At 34.8% G+C, this 20,793-nt stretch overlaps 1 protein-coding gene across 2 annotated transcripts in view; it reads left to right on the forward strand.

The window, feature by feature from the left end:
- Positions 1 to 3,036: 3,036 nt before the first annotated feature.
- LOC143238773 (homeobox protein Hox-D1-like) overlaps positions 3,037 to 20,793 on the forward strand; it is a 29,791-nt gene continuing 12,034 nt past the window's right edge. The window contains exon 1 of one of the 2 annotated variants that reach the window (XM_076479317.1): positions 3,037 to 4,276. In XM_076479317.1, coding sequence (XP_076335432.1) covers positions 3,550 to 4,276 — 727 coding nt within the window. In that variant the 5' untranslated portion in view covers positions 3,037 to 3,549. The remainder of the gene's footprint in view (positions 4,277 to 20,793) is intronic. The other variant, XM_076479308.1, reaches the window with a different exon arrangement.

Genomic DNA, 20,793 nt, shown 5'->3' on the forward strand with positions numbered 1-20,793 from the left:
ATGTTAACACTAATCACTCGGCTGTCTTTATCAACTTTCATAATTTTTGTTCATGTTTTCAAAATGGCTTCTCTCGGAGTCGGTTCACGTGACGTTATAAAGGCCTATACATCATAACAAGAGGAATAGATAACATGTAAGTAAGTACTGATAATTATATTACAAATTTTAAAGTAAGACAGGTATTTGTATATGTTCTTGGTTACATTTGAAGAAATAACACAGAAGCAACAGTGACGGTTTTAAACGATAATAACAAAAGCTGTGTAAAAACATATTTAATTACAAACTAAACTCTGCTGTCTTGCCGTCTGTGAACGCTATACGTCTAATATTAGTACTAATACAGTGTCTACGTTGAATTACAATAAACAAGCAACGCTAGAAATTATTAATAAATAATTTTAAGAAAAAAATTATGATTTCTGAAAGTTATTATTCGTTTATAAATATTTCCCGAAAATATAGTTGTTAAAAAACACACTTTTCATAAACCTTAGAAAATTTGTAACAAAAGACGTAAGACTTTACATCACTCGTGAATCAAAGCTAATTCTGATTTGCCCAACCCAATCAGTAAAGAAAATGACAGCTCTACGTGTGTCCTGTATTACCGGATAACGTTATTGAAAGCAGACTAATAATGTTTCTTAAATCTTTTACGTTTGCATCTTGCCATAATTTATTTTTCTTATCACTCACTAGTGATTAATGGGCTTATAGAAAAACGGGTGTGATAAAAACATTAATGGCTTTTAAAATGATCCGCGGTATACTTTCCTATAACAATACATAAATATTCTTCAATTACAAGCATAACCGGCTAAATCAAGGGGGGCATGTCCCCCTCCCCAATTTTGACTCGATGTCTAAATGTTCCTTTGGATGCTGTTGTTTTAGTTTTAGATTTAATGGCCACTGGTAGCATAGCGAAGTGCCTTCAATCCTCGGTGAGCCACCTTTCTACATATTCAAATATGTTCTATGACCTATGTTTGCACGTAGCTTAAACTTTCAGCATTTTAATACGTTTCGATTAGATACTTTAGACAGATTTATTTTAGAGCGTAAGTAATTCTTATCTCAACATATATTTTGTGATTGTTTTTATCATTACCACATGAAAGATACGTGTCTTAAGCCACTATCTTCTCAAGAAAAACAATCATTACTACATGTTTCGAAGTCAGTACATTCTTCTCATTAATATCGTATTTTTTGTACAGACTTTAATTTCTTCAAACTGCAACATTTCTACATTTTATTTACAGTTAAAGAGACTATTGCCAACTGCTTTAATGTTTATTCTAAAAGTTACGAGAAACAGCTTTACATTTATTTATCGGCTCAAAGTCTTAAAGAACAAAACATTTTGCAGTCAGTTTCTTGAAGAATAAAAAAATCTGAAAAATTATTAATTAATTTCTTAAAGAAGAAAAATCTGGAAAAAAAAATCACCAATTAAACTTAACCTTAATATAATACGATGTATCAAGATTAGTGGAATGAAAACAACATTAAATGTTACTAAATACAAAACTTCCTCGCCCATCAGGCGTCCATATTGAAATATTCTAAATTTTTTGTTAATTAAAGGGACTTTATTTTAAATAAATTCAAGATTAAATCTCATAAAACAATATCATTAAAATATTGTCAGAGAAAGTAAAGAAACAGCCTGAAAATAACCGAATATTTCAGTGATGAGGAGAAAACCCACCTGTAGAGAAAAATATTATGCAGAGGAGCGAACAACGTTCGGACTTTCTTCGTGAACCTGACGATGACCGAAGAAGGTCGAAACGTTGTTCGCTCCTCTGCATAAGAAATTTTCTCAACCCAAACGAACCGTTTTCACATACATAACCGAATATTTCATTTCGATTTTTGGTTTATTTGGTTGGTTGATTAATTGGTTGGAAGAAATAAAAGTAATTTTTTTAACATATTATTATACATCAAATGGTTGATCCACGCTATACTTATTATAAAGAAATTTTGGAGTTCATTACGATATTATTGAATAAAAACATGTTTCTTGAAACCTTCAAACTTACTGATAAATGGACAATCGGATTAATGTTATACTTTGTATAACTGATGTATAATGGTTGTATTTACGTATAATAGCGGGAAATATGAAATAAGAAATGTCACATGTTGACGACAAATCTGAATAATTACTATACGAATGCTGCGTCTTTCGATATAATGTTTGATGCTATATAATTCAGTCTCTTCTGTTTCCAGCCTATATTCTTTTGTTATCTGTAATTGTAACTTTATTCTAAATGTGTATCATAGTTATGACTATCTTAAAGATTTACATAACGTGGCATTAATGAATAATTACCAATGAAAAATTTCTATAAGAAATTACATTCTATATAGGTGTTTGTCTGGAATAAGTGTAAAACTAAACCTAAGAATTAACGCACTTACACTCTGGGTAACATTAAACATGAAACGTATATTAGCACACATATAAACCTGGTATTCCGAGCTATCTTATACTTACACAACTACTGTTAAAATATGCTAAAAGGTAATACAAATTATGCTAAAAGCTAATATAAACTACGTTGAAAGCTAGTACAGAGTTTATATAATAAACTTAACACTGGGCTATCGTATATTTACACAACTACTGTGAAAATATGCTAAAACGTTAAAATTACGTTAAAAAACTAATATAAACTATGTTGAAAGCACGTACGGAGTCAGCGTGATATATGCTTGTAATCAATGTATTTCTGTCCGAAACAAGAAACATATGTAATGATAGAATGTATTACAAATGTTAGTACTATTTGCGTTTAACTAGAATTTCTTTAGCAATTTCAATCAACTCTGTTATAACCCTTAGCTAGCTCCTCCATATTGAAACGTTCATCTTAGATACAGAAGCAGCCTTCAAGTTGCTATTCAAGTTAGGCCTAACTGTAGTAAACCAATCGCACGTCGTGAGTGAGGGATGTGACGTGCTTCATGGCGGAGCTACCACCGTCCTTTTCGTAGCGACAGTTTGTCAGTCATCGGACTGTCATCACTTCACCAGACACTAGAGCTAAGCACACATGCACAACGATTTGGCGCAATACTGATGATGTAAATATACAAGACTTCTAACCGTAAGCTTACAGTACCTGCACACGATCCATGGAAATGTATCAAGTTTAAAACTTTCTCTCCACAGGTTGCTATGGTTACCAGTTCGTACGTCTGAAGATTCGGAACAGCCTCCTTCCGTCTGAAGCTGTACGATCCGTCGGCGAGACCAGATCCTCACTGAATCAACTGGTTCACAACAGAAAAGTAATTTGGAGAAACCTTGGCAGTCGATCTATCCCTAACTAATACTAAACAACTGGAGGGCCGGCTCTGAGCGCCATTGGTCGGTGCAGTCACGTGGTTCATTTAACTCGCATATTTCTGTCAACTGCTCTTGATGATTTACCATCCATTTATTTACTGATTTATCTCCAAGTGCGACAGCTAATTTGAGGCTCATCCTTAAAAAGCGCTGGTCCGCCGGATAGTGCGCAAGTTATGAATTCTAATGTTGTCTACCCTAGTGTGTGTCACAAGAATGAGACAGGGGGATACGGCGCGCAACCGTACGGCTCCGACCTGACCGCTCAGGTGTACTACGGTCAACCCGCAGAGCCTCTCCCTGGTACAGGCAACCATTATATTGGCGGCGGCTTGGTTAGCTCCTTCCCAGGTCCGGATCCGCGTGGAGATACAAATGGACATTTACCTCATCCTATCATTAACGATACAAACGGACTCAGCTACACGAATCTGGACCAACACGGTTATGGACAACAGAGCCGACTGAGCCACCCTCACTCTGGGGGTAGTCCTGGAATACACCCAGCTTACAGTTCGACGGGAGACGTGAGTCCGAGATGTCCAGCGGGAACATTTGGCTATAGGAACATCGATTATGGACATTCGGGTCATGAGATGGCCAATCACCATAGCATCCACCATCATGCAGACCATCCATCTATTAACTTAGGCGACGGCTGTGGGCCTCGGCCAACGTCCACCGTCACAGGCCTACCAACCGCTACCACCTATCCCTACTTTGACCCGCTGGCTCTATCTCGAAGAAATGGATATGGCTACCAGGAGGGCTACGACACGATCATGCGGGACAGCTGTCAGCCCAACGGCGCTTTTCAGGGCCACAATCTGTCTGCTCAACATACTGCGGCACCCGTTCCTACCTACAAATGGATGCAGGTCAAACGAAACGTGCCCAAACCAGGTGAGTCATCCCCGTTGGTACCGTAAATGTAAATTGTATATAGGCGACCGAAAGCATCCGAACCTCTGCCAAAAATTTTGTACGTTCCTACGCACAATAGCTTCGCTCAAGGGTAGTACACACACACACAAACAAACTATCCATATCTGTGAAAGTAATAAATCAGGAGATCAACACGGGAAGCAGTCACCTTCAGTGGCTCTCAAAATAGCTACAATAGTTCTCACCGTCAGCAAAAACTCAGAATATCGAGTTCATTTCGTAGTCGCGGTCAGCGAGAGAAGGTCATTTTTTAAACAAGCGGTCTCCCGCAACAGTTTCGTAGGTGTGAGACCCACGGGTAATGCGCTGTAGGAATCATTTTCTTGACACCCGACAATTCGAGTCTTCCCTACCTTTGGCCATCACGGGTGGTCGGCCATAAATCTCTAATTATTCTTTTACTCAAACAACTCTTCGTCGTGGTCATTTGTTGGGCGAAACAAATATTTATGTTCGCGGTGGAAATACTGCTCCTATGCAGAGGCATATTTCCTGACATAAGTAGCCCTTACTCTGGTTGGCTGAAAAAGTTCCAAGCACTTGAATATAGCTTGCATTTCACTCAGAGTTAAAAAAAGAAATCACATATTACTCTAGCAAATTTGGAAAGATTAACCTTTGTCTTTTTTGGTTGGTTGGGGCCTCGACATGGCCAGTTGGTTTGGGCTTTCGGCTCGTATTCCGAGGGTCGCAGGTTCGAATCCCCGTCACACCAAACATGCCCACCCTTTCAGCCATAGGGGCGTTATAATGTTACGGTTAATCCCACTATTCGTTGATGAAATAGTAGCCCAAGAGTTGGCGGTGGGTGATGATGACGAGCTGCCTTCTTTCTAGTCTTACACTGTTAAATTAGGGACGGTTATCGCAGATAGCCCTCGAGTAATTTTGCGCGAAATTCTAAAATAAACAAATAAATGGTTGGTTGTTGTTGTTTTTCTCTTCAAAATTAAGGCCCTAAATCTATGTTTCCTAACGACTGACGCTCTCTGTCTTCTGTTCACTAATGACAACAACTTATTTCTGAGTAAAGGAGCGAAGGTGGTAACGATAAAGTCGCTTTATCAACGAAACCACTGTTCGATTAGCATAGGCTGAAGAGACATGTGATTAATTACCATAGTTAACATCTTAACGAATTACGTTTGGCCAGAATATTTCACTTACACTAATGAAGGTGAACGCGGTTATTAGCCTGCACCGACACAGTCGTGGGGTTGGAGAGACGACGACCTTCTCACGACCATGGACTTTTAAACTCGACTTAGACGACTTCAACGAAACTGACATTAACTCCGCCGCACGGAATTTTTAGGCTTAGCAAGATAACAAGTTCCCAGGAATAGATTTTTCCGACTTCTTTGCAGGCTGGATCGAATGCTTGACGTTATAATAATTAATTATGTCTTCATGAAGCATATGAATGATTAATCTGGATTAACTTCTGAATTAGGAATACAGTTAATAGAAGCTCACGTGACGATCTGCCGTGATATAAGGTCCTTAATTTGTTGCACACGTGTTTTGTATATATAATATCGTATACGTTAAGATAATGTGAAGGTTCTCCCTTTTCGTGAAGTGCTGCCTGAAGATAGGTTAATAGGTCATTGGAAGTTAGGAAGAGGTCAGTAGGTTAATCATATGAATTATGACATTAAGATGTGATAATGCAGCCGAGGTAGGTGATTATACTGAAACATCAGGACGCTATCATTCATAATCAACAAACACGAGTATGACACTGTTTGTTTGTTTTTTAAATTTCGTGCAATACTACAGTGTGGGTGTCTGGGTATAATCGTCCCTAATTTTGAATTGATAAATTACCGGAAACCAAACAGGCAACAGCGTCACTCTCCAACGGTTGCCCGAGTCCGATTGACTAGTGGAATTTGACTGTCACTCTTATCGCACACGCACGACTACCAATGCGTGGAACACATCTTTGAAATGATGAGACGTGAAATATTAATTACGTGGTTATTATCTTATCTGTAATGAAACTTGTTTGTGTGATTTTTATAATAGCATGCTAAAAAGTGAATTCGAGAATCCCGGTTCACGTCCCGTTGTGGTAAAATTGTGCTCCGCATATCGAGGCCGTGGGCGCAATGCAGAAATAACGGTCAGATTCCTTTATTCAGTTAATATCGAATAGAGTGCGGCGGATGGTGTTGACTAGCTGCCTTCTCTCTAGTCTATCGATTGAAAATTAGAGACGGCTATCACAGAGAGTCCCGTTTGGGACTTTACGCTAATATCGAAAAATCCAAAACAGACGCATATTTCATGATAAGCAAATATCAGTTTACCTTCTTGTGGTTGTACGGGGCACGACACAAGAAGCAAAAAGAAACACAACAGTTTCAGCGGAAGCTGAAGTCTTGTATTTGTTTAGTCAAACATGTACAGAATAAATAAAATATATATCTCGAAAACACCTCGACAAGAGCAAAGTAGGCAGTGATAAAAGCCTGGAAACGAATCTGGATTCTTTCCAAATGCGTGTATTATATTTGGTCTGGATTCTATCCAAATGCACATATTATATCTGGAAAATCACCTAAAAAACATGGGGGGATTAGAAAAGCAAAGTTCTCTTGAATCGAGAGAGAGATAATCATAGCTTTTAACTAAAGCTACCGAGTTCAATGAGCTTTGTTACGTCTCAAATGAATGAAAAATTGATTGCATTACACACCCCAGCTAAGGGCCTAGCCTGAACATTTATTATGCACAGTCAAGAGTGAAGGCGGTTTCAATATTATTGTCATTCATTTTTATTCATATCCTTAATGATATATTATTGTACTGCTACCATAATTCTATATTATAGCTAGAGAGATTGATAGGGTATTAATGTAAAGAAAATAATCTATGCCTATATATTTTATGAAGTTCTAATTCGAAAAAAAATATATATATATATATATTTATTTAAGTTAAATTACAGCTTTCTGGACACATTCACAAACATAGGTTTAAAGGTTAATTTTTAACATTTTTTACTCTTTTAAACTAGGGCATTTTCAGAGTCTTTTATCGAGAATTTCTGTAAGCTGTAACTTTATTTTATTCATGACCCCAATTTTTCTTTATTAAGATTTCTGAGTTGCACATCCAAAAAAATATCTAATTTATTGCTAACGGATAAGAAAACCTGGTTTTAACTCAAATAGATTAGCGACCAAACACACAACTGGACCATTTAGGTGTAGCACATATGCATATATAAGTTTGTTTATGAAATTCAGTCAGAAATACATTGACGTATGTATAACATTTATTGTAATTGATAGCGCGTGGCACGAGCTGGTGTCTATTTCAAAGCACGCAACGAATACTTGTCTCGTGTTAATGCAGTTGTTTGTATTTTCCATGAAAGTTTCCTTTATGTCTAACTTATAACGAAAGTAATTCTTGATGAATGTTCTGCAAGTCAGTTCTGAACTAATTGTTTATTCAGATTAATTGAATAGAAAATTTATTATAAAACAAAGATTTTTTTTTTTTAATTATGATTACCGTTACTGCAGTAGTAAAAGATAATGGTCGCTACATTATCCGCTGAATGAACGACCGTTGAGTCGTTGGTTTGTTTTGTTTTTGAATTTCGCGCAAAGCTACACGAGGGTTATCTGCGCTAGCCGTCTCTAATTTAGTGGTGTAAGCCAAGAGGGAAGGCAGCTAGTCATCACCACCCACCGCCAACTCTTGGGCTACTCTTTTACCAACGAATAGTGGGATTGACCGTCACTTTTTAACACCCCCACGGTTGAAAGGGCGAACATATTTGGTGTGACGGGGATTCGAACCCGCGACCATCGGCTTACGAGCAAATGCCTTAACTACCTGGCCATACCAGGCCTTGATTCGTTCGTAGCTCGTGTTTCGTTAGGGTTTAGTCTAAATAGCCCAATGTTTGTTTGTTCTTTATCGACACTGTATCTTTACACGTGTTCACCATACACTTTTAATGAGTTACTGACATCGAACCATGGATATTTTAGCTATATCGAACATAAGTGTATAATATAGTGAAGTCGTGTCAATTATGTAGTAACTAAAATGGCCGCGGTTTCATATCCAGGACAATATTAATTATAAAAAACGCTGGTAATAATAAAAGTTTGGCTTTTGGAATCAGTATTTATTTTATTGTACTTTGTCCTTAATAAATTTTGCCATAATTCGCACGTCACCAGGTTGCGTGTGTTTTCAAGTTACACTCGATCCGTATGTTTATTCTACGTAAGACGCTGTCCCATGTCATTCGTTTTCAGCAAAGGAGGTAATGTCTGATTTTTCCGTGTATCTTTGCCGGATCAATTACAAATTATATGTTTATTCAAAAAATTGTTTTTACCACCTTTAAATCTAAATATCTCATGACTTCCCACTAATCCAAAGAAAGCGTGGAACGATATTCCAATATAAACATATAATTTTATTTGGTTCTTTTTAAGGCAGTTTTTTATATTCTCGTGGAGGATATGTTTTAGCACGTGTCACCAGGATTACCGGTATCTATTTACCAGAAACACCCGTTTGGTAATAAAGTATTTCAACCACAATAATCACAGTTTAAAACAGTTCTATATTTAAATCACTTTCAAGAAATGACAACACAGTTTTTAATGCTGTATAGACGTATAATACATAAAGCAGAATCCAGCCCACTTTTTTCTTCCAGTTAGTATAAATATACCATCATTAACAACTACAAACCGTGCTGATAAGACGTTGACACTAGTCTGGTGTGGATTATAAACAAGTACACATTTTAGATTTAGTAAAAACAAAGACTGATTAAAACAATTTGAAGTCAAAGACATCACGTTTACTTAGGGCTTCTTAACTTATCACCCTTATGTGTTATTATATCTGTCCTTTGCGTGAAATAAAAAAAAAAAAAAACCTTTAGAAACAAACAAACAAAATTCGTCTCAACGAAAATTCTGGAGTCGCCCCTACATCACAGAGCTAACTAATTTGTGCGCAGAAGTTTGTGGCTATACCCCTGTTTGTAAATAGTTCGTAATTAATTTACATAAGAAGAAAGCTCAGAAAACATTTATCAAAATCGAAGACTGATTATGTGACGAGTCGTAACATATTCCAGAACGACCTGAAGTTAACCAGACCAACACGAGGATATAAACCACCCCGATTTACAATCGGAATACCTGTTTATCTGTCTTATGCACTGCTTTATTAAGAGAAAAATGACGCAATTATTTTTGTATCAAATATAGATGGACATTTCGTCTGAAAAATTATACAAAGACGAAGCAAAAGCCTGACATATCAAAAAATGAGTGCAAAAAACACAACAAAGCACATTTAATTTAAAGTTACTATTAGAGCCATAATTTCAGACGTAACACGTTCAGGCGATTCCTGAAGATCAGTGTTGTTTGTGAGCACACTTTAATAACACAATGTTAAACAAAATCGAGAAAATAACGCTGATACACACTTAGTATAAAGTGTGAAAAATTCAACCGCAGCCCGTTTGCGCACGTCATTATAACACATAACTAAATGATTGTTTGAGATGCGCACCTGTATGTTTGCTTTGAAAATATCAGCACATCCGGCAATGGAGAATTCCTAACTATTCTTTACTAAATACTCAGCCACTGAGAGTCAAGTTCAAATTAGACATTTATTTAAATAGTTATGTTGTCGGTGTTCTAATTACATACAAATATAACATTATTTCTTACCAAGCCTAATAAAGTACTAGAAAGTATTCATTTTTAACTAAATATGTATTCGTACGGACATATGTGTACAAAATTTTTTAAAGGCCAGTGTTTATCGCTCAGTCAAAGAGACATAAAGTCTCTCATACAGTATACACGTGGTTAAACTGATCACGTTTTACTATAACATCTGTCATTCATTTTCAAAAACAACCAACAGTAAATATCCAACCAGATTTGAATCAGGTTTTTATTCAAATTTCAGTTTAAGTGTCAAATCAACATGTACCTGGACTTCTGGCATTATTTTTGTAAACTAACACAGAAAGAATATTATCATTAAATGACATTTTTGTACCATTGTTGTAAACTAACACAAAAAGAATATTAACATTAAATGTCATTTTTGTGTCATTGTTGTAAACTAACACAAAAAGAATATTATCATTAAATGTCATTTTTGTGTCATTGTTGTGAACTAACACAAAAAATATATTATCATTAAATGTAATTTTCTTGTATCGTCGTTGTACTGACACAAAAAGAATATCATCATTAAATGTCATTTTCTTGTATCACTCTTGTAAACTAACACAAAAAGAATATTATCATTAAATGTCATTTTTGTGTCATTGTTATAAACTGACACAAAAAGAATATTATCATTAAATGTAATTTTCATGTATCATTGTTGTAAACTAACACAAAAAGAATATCATCATTAAGAGTCATTTTCTTGTATCATTGTTGTAAACTAACACAAAAAGAATTTCATCATTAAGTGTAATTTTCTTGTATCACTCTTCTAAACTAACACAAAAGGAATATTATCATTAAATGTCATTTTTCTATCATTCTTGTAAACTAACACAAAAAGAATATTATCATTAAATGTAATTTTCTTGTATCGTTGTTGTAAACTAACACAAAAGGAATATTATCATTAAATGTCATTTTCTTGTATCATTCTTGTAAACTAACACAAAAAGAATATCATCATTAAATGTCATTTTCTTGTATCACTGTTGTAAACTGACACAAAAAGAATATTATCATTAAATGTAATTTTCTTGTATCGTTGTTGTAAACTAACACAAAAAGAATATTATCATTAAATGTTATTTTTGTATCCTTGTTGTAAACTAACACAAAAAATATATTATCATTAAGTATCATTTTCTTGTATCACTGTTGTAAACTAACACAAAAAGAATATTATCATTAAATGTCATTTTCTTGTATCATTCTTGTAAACTAACACAAAAAGAATATTATCATTAAATGTCATTTTCTTGTATCATTCTTGTAAACCAACACAAAAAGAATATCATCATTAAATGTCATTTTCTTGTATCATTGTTGTAAACTGACACAAAAAGAATATTATCATTAAGTATCATTTTCTTGTATCATTCTTGTAAACTAACACAAAAGGAATATTTTCATTAAATGTCATTTTCTTGTATCATTCTTGTAAACTAACACAAAAAGAATATCATCATTAAATGTCATTTTCTTGTATCATTGTTGTAAACTGACACAAAAAGAATATTATCATTAAATGTTATTTTCTTGTATCATTCTTGTAAACTAACACAAAAAGAATATCATCATTAAATGTCATTTTCTTGTATCATTGTTGTAAACTGACACAAAAAGAATATTATCATTAAGTGTCATTTTTGTATCCTTGTTGTAAACTAACACAAAAAGAATATTATCATTAAATGTCATTCTCTTGTATCATTGTTGTAACGTAAAGTGTATCATAAAGGTTTTATTTAAAAGAAAACACAATTTAGTTTTTACTTTCAGAGGAAGTGCAATCAACCCATATTTTGTGTCCATAATACGCACATTCTGTTTGTTATTTTTTACTTTTACTTATTTTGCTCTGATGTAAAAAATAAGCTGAAACTAAAAGCTAATAGTCCTTTTTACTTCTATCGACAAGCATTTCTCAAATCTACCTTAAAGAGATGTACTCTTTCCAATGGAAAACGTTATTATGTGTACTATGATTTGTTTTTGCTCACTTTCCTTCGTATTCTACAGATTACGAGTTAAACACTGAATATCTTGAGAAGAAAAACTCCTCATTAAGGAGAGGATTTGATAAACAATTCCGCAAGTGGTGGAACAGATGTGAACAAATTCAATTAAATAACAATCCACAGATAACTCCAAAGATAACCCAATAACAAGCGGTATTACAATTTATAAAGATGCACGCCATATAATGAATGATAAGACGACCCCCATCTAGAACGAAGGCAAAATTAAAACTATTTGAATAAGCACACACGGTCGTTACTCAGTGTTCACTGATATCTTATCATTGTATTTGAAAACAACAAATAAGCATGCACAGCTTAAACGCTGAAACTGACGAGAGAATGACACTGATATTAAATAAAGTAAGTCATCTATCACCTCGTTGGTACGTCTAAGAACAAGAAAACAAATGTGTGACGTGTTAACTTCTGTATTAGTGTTTGCCGCCAACTTTATCACCTAATCAATTGATGTCGACGAATAGAGCGTTCTTAACAAAATCTGTCTTAATTTTTGTACTAAATGTAACTGATATAAAGATATCTATTTTAATACCTGAGATCTTCGAATCGAGTAAGATGTTGTTCTGCCGCGAGCCACTGATGCTTAGCTGTGTAAAAAACAGAAAAACTGGAAAACTAAAAAGAACAAGAAAAATAATATTTTACTATTGTTTTAATCGAGTTACCGAACCTATTAAATATTCCTGATTTATTTGAGATTCAAAATATAAGTTGACCTGCGTTGTTTATAATTGCTTATTCGTAACGTTAAATGGATAAATATAGTCTTACTGCTTATTGCTGCCTTCTAAATGAAGACATGCACATTTTTAACGTCTCAGCCATTAGTTTGTGTATTACTGTTTTACTGCTTATTGCGGACTTCTAAATAAAAATATGCACATTGTTAACGTCTCAGCCGTCAGTTTGTGTATTACTGTTTTACTGCTTATTGCGGACTTCTAAATAAAAATATGTACATTTTTAACGTTCTCAGCTGTCAGTTTGTGTATTACTGTTTTACTGCTTATTGCTGACTTCTAAATAAAAACATACATTTTTAACGTCTCAGCCATCAGTTTGTGTATTAATGTTTTACTGCTTATTGCTGCCTTCTAAATAAAAACATGTACATTTTTAACGTTCTCAGCCATTAGTTTGTGAATTACTGTTTAACTGCTTGTTCCTGCCTTCTAAATAAAAACATGTACATTTTAACATCTTTAGCCCTCAGTTTGTACGTGTGCATGTGGTACGTGAACTGTCAAACTGTATAACACTCATGAATAATGACAGATCGCTGCACTATCTGAATGGCATGAGATCAAAGAAAATGTCAAACTAAAGGCATGTCTTCTCTAAGTCAAAGATTGACTAAAAAATCCCCATGTTTCTCGAGTGTTTGTATAAAAAGAAGTCGTCTGATGGATGCTTTTTAAACAAGTTTGGATCTCGGCTCAGTTTCACCAAACTGGTTAGCTCTGCACCTGTCTTACATAAATAGTTTCGATTCCTTCTAAACTAAATAAACTACTCCACGTTATGCAGAGTATTAGTTCAAAAAATGAAACTTTCACACAGTGACGAATTAGCTGTTAATAACGACTTATTGTTTGTCCCATAGCCTGGACGCTTGACATTTGTGGTGTCATCCAAAATTTTTATTTGATATGTTGTTTTTCCCACAAACAATGTTACTAGTTTGTGACATATTGTTTGTCCTCTGAGTATTGTTATTAATTTATGGCAAAATGTTCTTCCAGCAAATATTGTTACCAGTCTAACTTCAGTCCACCGCGAGTATGTTCATCCGTGTGGTCAGTACACTGCAGATTTAACAAAACCTTGGTTTTCAAAATACATTTATTACTTTTCATCAGTATCAAAATGTCCTTAGTAGTTTTTAGTTTTCTTTAAACAAGATTACAGATGGCGTACAATGACCAAATTCATAACTTAATAAAAACAAGGTTCAAGAAGTCTTGATAGAAATGAATGAAAACTCTATAACCCAGCGCTTTTGAGAGGTGGACCTTCCTTCTTCAGGGATACGCACATACAGGACGAAATGACCAGTGTAAGAAACGTAAAATAAAGCAGAACACATTTTTTTTATAATAAAAAAATTCCAGCCTAACATTAGACATTTTGTACTGTATGTGTCTCTCTACGTCATCCATAAAGTTGTATTGTATATGAATTGTACATATAATAGTTAAAAACAAACACACTTGATATAATAAACTGTATAGCTGAATTTTATTATAATGAACTCTTGCTTAAGCCTAACTAGTTCGTAATTTAGAATTGTTTGCTCCTTAATGCGTGTTTTTTGTGTTTAATATTCGGACCACTCATAAGTTTATAAATATTTTCACTAAGACTTCAGAATTGTCCAGAGTTTCTTAAATGTCAACCATAATCAATTGCGATAAATATTTAATACCACAAAAAAAAGTTTTGTGATTGTTGTTTTAAAGTATTTCAGATGACCGTCTATATATTGCATACATATTACGCAAAAACTCTTCGGGTCAGGTTTATTCACTGGTTATTTGTACGGAAACATGTTTTTAGTCACAATCCTGGTGAGGACTGTAAGTAGTTGCCATCTTTTAAGATTAGGCTTAAATGTTTGGTCTTTTGGAAGTTCATTTGGCTTTGCCTTCAGTTTGAAGGAAATTTCTTTACGAGGAAAAATTCTTTATTGGAAATAAAACTCCTCGTTGACGGCAAAATTTTTATAATCAAATCATATTTAAAATATAAAAACTTTAAGAGGCTAACACTGCATTGAAGGTAAGGAACTGTACGTGGCGAACACTGTATTGAAGGCAAACATTTTATTAGAAAATATTCCCTGTTGAACGTGAAATGGACAAACACTTTACTAAGTGTGAAAACCAAACCGAATTACCATATGCCTATTACTATCTCGAGAACAAATTACAAAAGTCGAGTCTCCCGCTGGTACAGCGCTAAGTCTATGGATTTACAACCCTAAGATCAGGCGTTCGATTATCCGCGGTGAACTCAGCAAATGGCCCGATGTGGCTTTGCTATAAGACAACACACACACACACAGAAGTCGAAATGTGTAAAAATATACGAAATAAAGGTTTCTTGTTAAGTAATAAAAACTACTGACAGAATGTTGTCGCTTTGTTCTTATTTTTAGTGTGTGGCTGTTTTATTTGTTAAAGTACAATTCATTCTGCACGATTTACAATGTGTCTGTTTTGGTGATTAATTTACTGTTTATCCTACAGAGTTCAATATGACTGTTTCTTTTGTTAAAGTATAAATCATTCCACATGGTTTACTGTCTGTTTGTTCTGTTTATTAAAGTTTGATTTTTAATTATAGAGAGTTAACAATGTGTCTGTTTTGTTGATTAAATAACAATTTATTCTAAAGTGTTTACAATGTGTCTGTTTAGTTGATTAAAGCACAATTTGTTCTACAAAGTTTAGTGTGTTTGGTTCTTGTTTGTTTTTTTGCTAAACAACAGTAAATTCCACGGGGTTTACAATGTGTCTGTTTTGTTGGTTAAAGTACTATTTATCCCAAAGTTTTTACTACGTGTTTATTTCTTTTATTTAAGTACAATTCATTCTACAATGTTTATTATGAGTCATTTTGTTGGTTAAAGTACAATTTATACTACAGGGTTTATTATGTGTTTGTTTTGTTAATTAATGTCTGTTCGTTTGTTTTTGAATTTTGTGAACAGCTGTACAAGGACTATTTGCGTGTGTGTGTGTTTTCTTATAGCAAAGCCACATCGGGCTATCTGCTGAGTTCACCGCGGGTAATCGAACGCCTGATCTTAGGGTTGTAAATCCATAGACTTAGCGCTGTACCAGCGGGAGACTCGACTTTTGTAAATTTTGGACTATCTGCGCTACCTGTCCCTAATTTAGCAATGTAAGACTAGAGAGAAGGCAGCTCGCCATCACTATCTACTGCCAACTCTTCTGCTGCACTTTTACCAACGAATAGTGGTATTGACCGTCACATTATTAACTCCCTTACGGCTAAAAGGCGAGCATTTTTTGTATGACTAGGATTTGAACCCGCGATCCTCATATTTCGAATCATCTGGCAGTGCCAAGCAATATTTTTTAAAGTGCAATGTATTGCACAAGATGGTTATAAAGAACTGCACTAATATGTATTGAAAATTATCTTCTCATCTGAACTTTATAATAGTTGCAGAAACTTTACCAGAGATACATTGCAAGTCATACACTTATTGTTGTTTGTTTATGGAGGTTTACCCATGTTACAGTGGGACCAAACCACACATCATACCACATAAAGATCCGGTTATATATTGTATATAACCACACATCATACCACATAAAGATCCGGTTATATATTGTATATAACCACACATCATACCACATAAAGATCCGGTTATATATTGTATATAACCACACATCATACCACATAAAGATCTGGTTATATATTGTATATAACCACACATCATACCACATAAAGATCCGGTTATATATTGTATATAACCACACATCATACCACATAAAGATCCGGTTATATATTGTATATAACCACACATCATACCACATAAAGATCCGGTTATATATTGTATATAACCACACATCATACCACATAAAGATCCGGTTATATATTGTATATAACCACACATCATACCACATAAAGATCTGGTTATATATTGTATATAACCACACATCATACCACATAAAGATCCGGTTATATATTGTATATAACCACACATCATACCACATAAAGATCCGGTTATATATTGTATATAACCACACATCATACCATTATAAAGATCCGGTTATATATTGTATATAACCACACATCATACCACATAAAGATCCGGTTATATATTGTATATAACCACACATCATACCACATATAAAGATCCGGTTATATATTGTATATAACCACACATCATACCACATAAAGATCCGGTTATATATTGTATATAACCACACATCATACCACATAAAGATCCGGTTATATATTGTATATAACCACACATCATACCATTATAAAGATCTGGTTATATATTGTATATAACCACACATCATACCACATAAAGATCCGGTTATATATTGTATATAACCACACATCATACCACATAAAGATCTGGTTATATATTGTATATAACCACACATCATACCACATAAAGATCCGGTTATATATTGTATATAACCACACATCATACCACATAAAGATCCGGTTACATATTGTATATAACCACACATCATACCACATAAAGATCCGGTTATATATTGTATATAACCACACATCATACCACATAAAGATCCGGTTGTATATTGTATATAACCACACATCATACCACATAAAGATCTGGTTATATACAATATCATAAACGTATCGAAAATTTTTCTTTGTTTTAAATATTTATTCGTGTCTATCATATCACATGTATGTGGATTTTGGATTGAACTCGGTGCGAAAATCTTTTTACTACCTCTCTAACCTGTTTATTTTAGCAATTGTTTCGTTTCTGTTGCGTAAATTGTTTGTTTTTAATTTCGCGCAAAGCTACACAAGGATTATCTCGCTAACCGCCCTTTGTTTGTTTGTTTTTTGAATATCGCACAAAGCTACTCGAGGGCTATCTGTGCTGGCCGTCCCTAATTTAGCAGTGTATTGTTTGTTTGTTTGTTTTTGGAATTTCGCACAAAGCTACTCGAGGGATATCTGTACTAGCCGTCCCTAATTTAGCAGTGTATGACTAGAGGGAAGGCAGCTAGTCATCACCACCCACCGTCAATTCTTAGGCTACTCTTTTACCAACGAATAGTGGGATTGACCGTCACATTATAACGCCCCCACGACTGAAAAGGCGAGCATGTTTGGCGCGATGGGGATGCAAACCCGCGACCCTCAGATTACGAGTCGAGATCCTTAATCACCTGGCCGTGGCGGGTCCTGTTACGTCAACTATACGAGATTGGCACGTGAATAAAACACGTGTTAAGAGAAAATACATTTCAAAGCTCATAATAACTTTATTATAGGATAGTTTTGACATATTTTCTAAGAATGACGGAAGACATATTTAACATCTTCTGAAACAGTCTTTGAAATAAGATATATTGTGTCCAAGCTCTTCTGATTCCACTAAATATTTTCCATGTTTATATGGTAATGTTCCGTTAGGACAAGTGCTTTCTATAGTATAACCAGTTTATATCTCAGTTGTTGTTGTTGTTGTTGTTTTTTTGATTATCCAATAGAAACTTGACAGCGATAATGTTGGAAGTTTCTCATATATTCGTAATACAAAATTTTCGAACATGTACCACGGACAATGGCCTTTCATAGAAACTTTTTTAGAAACAAAAAGCGAACAAACCACCAATAATATTTGGGCTTAGTGCATTATTATATTTTCTACGCGTCGTATTAACTTGTCTTGCGAACAGCTTTTCTGTGCTGCATTTAGTTTCTTTCGTGAATAACTTATGTTTAAACATTCTATTTATTTACAAAAAATGTGCGCAAAGTAACATGTGGTCAGTCTGATCACAGCCTTTTTTAATTTTTAAATTATTAACCGAAGAAAACTGCACCCACTTCGAATTCTTGGTTTACTCTTGTTTCGTCAACTAGTGAAATTTCTTACTGTCACACTTATTATGCACCTAAAATTCCAAAGTGCGGAGCTTTTGTTTTTGCTACAGTGGGTCGCGAACCATGAACCCTCAACTTCATAGTCCAGACAAGATATCCACAAGACAACGCCCCCCCCCCACCTCCAAGCTTGCTTGTTACACTTGAACACACCATTTCTAGTGAAAGTTTCTCTGTTTTTATACGTGTAAATCTAGGGTTACTCCTCTGTCACGTGACATTTTGTACACTTCAGAACCAAAAAAAAAAATGCTTACAGACGTAAATGACAAGTTACGCAGGGTATTATTTCTCTGTAAAGAAAACTAAAAATCTCCAAAGACTTGTATTCTAAACGCCTTTACACACAGTGATGTAAGCGAATCACAACCAGCGGACCAATGGGAGTGCAGTTGAACATTCATTCCATCATCGTTAGGTGGCCAGTTTGCGGAGCCAGTTATCAAATATCCCAGCTCTTTCTACTACAAAAAAACAAAACAAAAAACGTGGGAATTTCTCACGTGGGTCAGGATCTTTTGTGAAGACATCCATATCACACAAGGGAGCGTGAGTCACCTAGAACTTTAGTGTAAAAAAAAAAACACTTTGCTGATTCTAAAGTGTAACACTGTTATATTCTCACCCGTGATAACAGAGTTACTAAAACAATTTGAAGCTTCCTTTTCTTGTACACCGCACTCTTTAAATAACAGGACCAACTGTCTCTTTCGCTAATATTGCTCTGTTAAACTAAAGGTCGCATTGAAACTATAAATAACCTCGTGAGCTCAGGCAAGTATTTCACTTGACTTTATAGATTTGTTATTTCAAAGCTTGTGGCCGTATCTACTATATTCATATGATATGTATTTTATAAATGCGAGAGTCTCAAATTTAGAGCCTTACATTTCTTTGTAATTTTCTCATTTTGTTCAAATAAATTATTATTACATTTGTTATTAGTCTTCCATTTAAACAGCCCGGCATGGTCAGGTGGTTAAGGCACTCGACTCGTAATCTGAGGGTCGCGAGTTCGAATCCCCGTCGCACCAAACATGCTCGACCTTTCAACTGTGTGGGCGTTATAATGTGACGATCGATCTCACTGTTCGTTGGTAAAATAATAGCCCAAGAGTTGGTGGTGGGTGGTGATGACTAGCTGCCTTCCCTCTAGTCTTACACTGCGAAATGAGGGACGGCGAGCGCAGATGGCCCTCGTGTAGCTTTGCGCGAAATTCAAAGATTAAAATTAAAACAAGAGCATAGTACAGGAGTTTATAAAAACTTCCGGTGCAGAAAACGTTTCCATACGTTTGAAAAAGTAGGTGTCGCTAAATGTCTTCATATGATAAACTTGTGAGATAATTTACGTTCATCTGTCACTACTACAACTGTTTATAAAAACCGAAACTTAAAAGACGAGTGCTACTTGTAATCATTTTTCTTAATTATGTATATCTTTCTAATGTTAAGTGTTTCTGACACCTGGAGAATTGCTTGTTTGTTGCTAAGCACAAAGCAAAACAACCAGTCGTCTGTGCCAACCAAGAGTATCGAAACCGGTTTTTAGCGTTATAAGCTTTCAGGCTTACCGCTGAGCCACTGAAAGCTGGGCATACCTGCAAGAAAGAAAACCCCAAAATACCTTATCGGCTTCATTACTTTTCGTATACGAAATTCTATACAAATATCGGTTTATTTTCGCTGAGCAAACCTTGTCTGAACAGTCAAATTGTTTCAGAGTTATCGTAAGCTTCAAATCATATGTAGTTACAATTCATAATTTCACAGAAAACAATACCATGCCTTGTATCTCAAAACGACTGGTATGGGTATTAACACTTTTATTAAAAAGGCAAAGAACAACGTTCCGACCTTCCTAGGTCATCTTCAGGTTGACAAATAGGTTGATGTGGAATACCATGCTTTACCAATTACTTACTCAGTGGATTTATAATGAAATTCCGCGTGTATCAAAACTTGAATTATCTGAGCCATTGATGACTGTTAGTGTACATAACCTGACCACGTGGCTCCGTTAGATTATTATCAAAACACTTAAAACTCG

Source organism: Tachypleus tridentatus, chromosome 2 (genome assembly GCF_004210375.1).
Source record: "Tachypleus tridentatus isolate NWPU-2018 chromosome 2, ASM421037v1, whole genome shotgun sequence".
NCBI lineage: Eukaryota > Metazoa > Arthropoda > Merostomata > Xiphosura > Limulidae > Tachypleus > Tachypleus tridentatus.